The sequence below is a fragment of the Boleophthalmus pectinirostris genome, unplaced genomic scaffold, assembly GCF_026225935.1.
Source record: "Boleophthalmus pectinirostris isolate CB_2022bp ecotype Guang Dong unplaced genomic scaffold, ASM2622593v1 HiC_scaffold_13, whole genome shotgun sequence".
Lineage (NCBI taxonomy): Eukaryota > Metazoa > Chordata > Actinopteri > Gobiiformes > Gobiidae > Boleophthalmus > Boleophthalmus pectinirostris.
Genome location: NW_026571036.1, coordinates 22,641,852 through 22,647,863, shown reverse-complemented (window position 1 = coordinate 22,647,863; position 6,012 = coordinate 22,641,852). Strand labels below are relative to the sequence as shown.

The 6,012-nt window shown below is 41.6% G+C and overlaps 1 protein-coding gene across 1 annotated transcript; it reads right to left on the bottom strand.

The window, feature by feature from the left end:
- Window positions 1-405: 405 nt before the first annotated feature.
- On the bottom strand, window positions 406-5,562 carry pnocb (prepronociceptin b). Its single transcript, XM_020918678.1, has 2 exons — window positions 5,422-5,562; window positions 406-936 (listed from the first exon to the last, which is right to left on the bottom strand). The coding sequence occupies exons 1-2, from the start codon at window positions 5,560-5,562 to the stop codon at window positions 406-408; spliced, it is 672 nt and encodes a 223-aa protein (XP_020774337.1).
- Between the last annotated feature and the right edge of the window lie 450 nt (window positions 5,563-6,012).

The following is a 6,012-nucleotide window of genomic DNA, read 5'->3' as shown; positions in this document are numbered from 1 at the left end:
TGTTTATTTGAGTGAAATCTTGAATGTCACTGTTTTGCACTGGGCAAAACACCAGCAAAATCTGACTATACTGCTGTGCTAAATTAAAGGTGCACAATGTAACTTTACAGGGGCAGGGTTTACCACCCCATATTGTGGAACATTCCAGACAAAGCAATAATAGCTCCATGGAGACAGTTTCCTAGTTATACCCTATACCCTAAAAGTTGCACAGTGCAGCTTTAATACATTTCATTTCTGTAATAGAGATTTTCTGAAATACAGCTACTTATGTTTCGTTTTACTTTTTGGCACATCTTAAACTCCACAGAACATTCCTTGTTGGGACAGACAGAAGGTGCAGTCTGTTTGTGACATCACAGTTCAGAGTGGGACACAGCGGTGAAGGCGGGCTAGGGCAAGTATTTACAGAAGGGGGGCAGATTCGTCCTCTTCTCTCCACACACGGGTGACTGGGCGACCGCTACGGCTGCTCCTCATGCCCAAGTACTGCCTCAGGAGCTGGTTCACTCTCTTCTGACTGTTCCATTTTCTCGCAGACTTTCTCACGCCAATAAAGCCCCCGTATCGTTTCTGCAGCGGCCTGATGGGGGTGCTGAAGATTCTCCTGTAACCGTGACGACCCCGCTGGAAGCCCCCGAAGCGCTTGGACACAGCCCTGGAAGCATTATCTTCCTCGTCATTGGGTGCTAGCGGGCTCTCCTCTTCCTCCGCATCTCTGCTCTCCCTCTCCTCTGTGGACTCCGTGAGGACAGAGTCGTACTGGGGTTCCTCTGCGTCCGAGTGGAGGTCCTGGGGGGTCAGTTCCTCGCCCGTTCTTTTGAAGAGCAGAGGGGTGTTGGAGAAGGTTGTTTGCTGGGACAGAGGCACGGCGCGTTTACAGACCTCCCACGTGAGCGAAGAGGAGACGTGACCTTCACACTCCAATAAGCACACCTGCACAGGAGCAAACAGTTAAAAAGAGTTCAGTCAAGGCAGTTTGATCCATTTCTCATCCTTCCTTGGGTAACCTTTTGGTAATAACTACTGTACCAAGCCTTGTTTAACCCTTGTTTAGCTCCTATTATTTACCTGGTTTAGAGCTTTTGGTACTTGGAAAGTCAGTTTTTGTTTTAGATAAAACTAGGAGTGAAAAGGTTAAGAACAACTGGCCTATGGATTAGCACATTTCCATGGACAATGTTTTGCCCAGAATATTCCTTTGTACAGCATTAATCATATCTATCTCCAGGGAGAGAAGTAGGTGAGGCCACTAGGCCAAGTTACAAGTCAGAGAGATGACACTGCTCAGAACAATGAATGTTTTTTCAAGGAATTTTATAGCATTAAAAACACCTGTAATGCAATGTAATTGAAATGCAAGATAGACAACTTTAATGCTATACTGTGAAACATCCCAGGCAAAGTAATTAAGTATCTCCATGATAAGCAGGTGGTGAATCAAGGTACATAGTGCACTCCACTATATATCTATATCTATATCTATATCTATATCTATTAATTTTCATAATATAACAAATTAATGAGAACATTCTTGATAAAATGGCTGGCAGACTCTTTGATTTTGAGAGAAAAAAAAAAAGCTATAGTTCTATCTGCATATAAAGAGAAAGGTGCCACTGCGACACCTCCGTCACTTCTTAAATTTGACATCCACTTGTAGCGAGTGATGGACAGCACCAAATTAGAGCAAATTGCCAGAGGTTTTGATAGACAGCTGCTAAATGAGTTCCTTTTCCCCCAAAATGATACTTTTCAATGACTCCGACATGTGCAGTTAAAATGAGAGCTGACGTCTGGGAGTTTTTCGTCAGCGATCTGGAGCTGACTTCACAACGACCTACATAATTATCCTCATACCTGACACTCAGCGCTTCCCACAGTTTACGTAGTTTTTGAATGTTGTAATATTGCAATTAAAATGGTAACGCACAGTGTCAAAATGTTGAGTAACCTGCTGACTCATTTGACCATGTACCAAGGGATACATACATTTTGGTTGCATAGTTTTTTTTGTTTTTTTTTTAAAGGTGTATTATGTAACTTTTCTGGTAGCGGTTGTCTCCATAACCGTGTTCTGCTGTGCCTGGAACATTCCACAATATGGCATTAATTACAGGTGTTTTATTGCTTACAAATACCTCAGAAAAAAAACACATGTCTGACCACAGATTTGACCTGAAACTATAGGCTTAGTAGCGGAATCTGCTTGTCTCCATGGTGATAGATATGTTTAATGCCATAATGAGGAATATTCTGGGCAAAGCAAGCAAGCAAGTGGCAGACCCTTCACCAAAAACAGATTCATATTCCTTTCTGCCAAAAAAATTGCATCTAGAGTAGTTATATTGTAATAACCAGCAACGACAAGAATACAAAATGCTGTGTTTTCTGTTTTTCTCACTCTAATTTATCAAAATTAAGACTCAGAATACGTATTCTCTCTACTTGTGTTACTTCCCAATACTGGTAATTACTTTACTTCAACAATATTATTTTTAGGTAACAATACCACCCAGTCCATTCTGCCACCCTGGCTACTCCATCCACCTCCACATGTGTGACGTGTCCACAGTCTTCGCCCTTTTCAAGTTAAATTTCAGAGTGAGGTTAAGCAGTAAATCCCATTTACTCCTCAAATCTGCCTCAAAAGCCATAGATTGCCTGGTTATCTGAAAACCTGTTCGCATCAAAGGAATGAGGAGGAGAGGGAGTTCTTCAGCGAGTCTATCAGCACAAATTAATTAAGCATCGTAAATGAAATGAGCACACCAGGGGACCTTCTATTGGATCAATGCTGTCACGGAGTTTGAGAGAGAGGAGGGGGCTTGTGTGTTGTTGAGGAAGTGTGGTAAACCAAAGAAAATGGGGCTATTGGGGTTAGGACATTAGATATCAGAGAAAAAAAGGTTTGTAAAAAGGGATGGCTTGGAGACCGCTGGGATGGACGATTAGATTTTGGTTATTATAATTATTAGCTGCGGTCGCTGCTTCATTTACTCCTCATTTTCCACACCAGTCTGCAGACATGTTGGGAATTCAAAGTGGTTCTATCAAATTCTGACAGAAAAAGTTACATCAATTAAATTACTTGCTTCAACTGACTTCTTAAGACTGCGTTGTCACTGTGTTTGACATTGGTGAAGCAGTTATTACATGTCCATTTTACAGCAATGAAACAGATTTTAATCCTACCCATGTGGAGTTTGTGTGTTGTCTGTATGGATGTATTTTCTAGGTCTGTATTTTATCAATCTAAAACAGGCACAATAGCATAATCCTTAATTTGGATTTGTTTAGGATCCTGGTTCAATATCAGGTCAAATTCAACCCTTACTGGCTTACTGCTCTGGACAGACATTATGTAGACAGTAGTCACTTTTGTTGTATATACTTCATGTATTCCTCTTTAATGCCAGTTAAAGCTAGCATTCAACTCACAGCAAGAACTCCTCCAGGTTTGACTACAACTTGCATGTTTCTGGATTCTGGAAATCTTTTTTGGATTTCTTTCAAGTACTCTGGTTTCCGCAAGCAACCCAAAACATGCTCAAATGTTAAAAGCCTCCAGCTAAGATAGTCTTGAATCCTGACCAGGGGTGTTGTACAAAATTCTGGACCCTGAGTACAAATCATCTTGTTGGGCTCTCTATATGAAAATTGCATGTTAGAGATTTTGTGAAGAGCCCATCCCTATTTTGGGCCCTGGGTAAACAGTACCATTCAAGATATAGAGATGGGTCCCCAGTGAATGCACTAAGGCACCTACTGCTCCTGACAGGTTGCCATAGCAGCATTAAAGGATGGGTCAAATGCAGAGAAAAGATTTTCATGAAGACAATGAAGTGTACCTTAACCTATTGGCTTGGGACCTGCACATAATGAGAGAGACAACACCAAAGCCCAGACCTCCCACTCCAAAGGCAGATAAAGTAACCATTTTCCCAACACCAGTGAGCCTCCAAACCAGCATTCACATTTTAATTAAATTGCATAATTGCCCTCTCTTCTCTGGGCTGCTTCAATGATTATGTTCACTGTATTCAGTCTGCATTAGACCTTCATTGTCTTTGCATTTTTATTCTCGCTTTTAAACAAAGGGCTTAAAGGAGGATCCCAGAGGATTCATATAGGAGTACAAAAGACTACACCGCTCATAATTAGCATTAGCGGGCTGGCTGTTTTTTTCCTCTTAGATGAAGGTAACTTAACATAAGGCAACAGGAAGGTATAGATTAAAGTATATATCAATGTGCAGTGTGTGTAGAGGTAGCATTAATCAGAGTGCTTCCTGACATGATAACAAACACAGTGGTTCTGTTTGGTGCCGGAAACAAAAGGGATTGGAGAGAGGATCCACCTGGGGCTCTGGGGGGTACGACGCACACAATGCCGCCTGATAAAAGGTGTCAGTCACTGGGTAGAGCTGGCCGCACCAAACCCGCCCGCACTCAATTACATAGTTCCATTACAACTTCCCAAAAGGTCCCAGCTGTCTTTCTCTGCATCATTATCAGCTAAATTAGCCATTCTGAGGCGATTCATGGACACCCACACACTATTTTTACCCCGATCTGTCTGTGCAGAGATGGGATTGTTCTAGTTTAGACTGCATTCCTCTACACACATATACAGTTGAATTGAATGAATGAACAAAAAGGCAGATATTTGTGTTCCTTGCTCAGTGTAATTTAGAAAACATCTGCATAGATTTGCAATTTGTCAGGTGATGTGTTCAGAATCGATTTGTCCCTGTGAAGATATTGCTTTCCTGGAATGTTCCACACTATGGCATTAAACACCCATTTTAAATGTATTACAGGTATTTTAGTGCAAAAATACCTTGGGAAACATAAGCGAGAGATGTTGTTTCGTCACAGATCTGACTTATAGTGATCTCAGTAGAGGGAGACAAGCAGATGCCATATCTTCAATCAGAAAAGTTACACAGTGCACCTTTAAGGAGAGATGTGGGAGTGGGTATTTTTTGTAGATGCTCTACACAGAAAAGTGTAATCTATTCTATTGAAATATATGCATACACATATAAACAAGGATTTCTGTATTGGGAAACCCTTTCTGTCGGCTTATCTCTCAAAACCAGCAATGCCACCTTGAGGCTTACAAAATGGATTTTTAAAGATCTATCAAACTTGTAGCACATGTAAGTCTTGTTTGGAGATTAAAAAGTCTGCAAGTTTAACTTTTTGGCAAAAGTTGTTTCTCTATTTGAGTACAACCAAACAACCTCAACCCACACAACAGGAGCAGACAGCGGTGGAGAGAAAATAAAATGGCTTCTGTAATCGCGGATTCATCTGGTCTGGCCGTGTTTGTGATGGTTGGCCCACGCGGTGTGCTGTTGACAGGACGCATTAGCCCTGCTCTTATCTGCTCTGCCCGCGAGCGCTGTGTACTCACCATAGTGTTAAAGGCTTGCTCCATCTGCTGTTCCTGTAGGAGGATCCCACAGGCCACACACTCCCCCTGGCAGTCGGCCTTCACAGGGCTGGACATGAACCCCAGCACCAGCACAACCAGGCTCCACACAGGGCTCCTCATCACTCCCACACAGAGCAGGGGCAGACAGGGGCAGACAGGGGCACAGGCGGGGGCAGGCGTGGGGGCAGCTAGAACCAAGGTCCGAAAGGTGGTCCTCTGATGGAGAAAAATCAGGACCAACTCACCGTCCAGAGTCTTGAGCCTGGAGGAGAAAAGATTTAATTTATCTTATGTTGGAGATATGAATGGGCTTCAGCTTCTGGGTTTGTGAAACATTTTGATGACTTTTTACCCATTCAAAAGATACAATATTGTTGAGCAGGTAAAAAGTATAGTTAACTTGTTAAGTTAAAAAAAATAAAATATATCATATATATATATATATATATATATATATATATATATACACACACACAGACACACACACACACACACACACATAGATATATATATATTTTTTCCTTTTGGATATTTGGAAGAAATACAACATCTATAATAAATAAAAATACA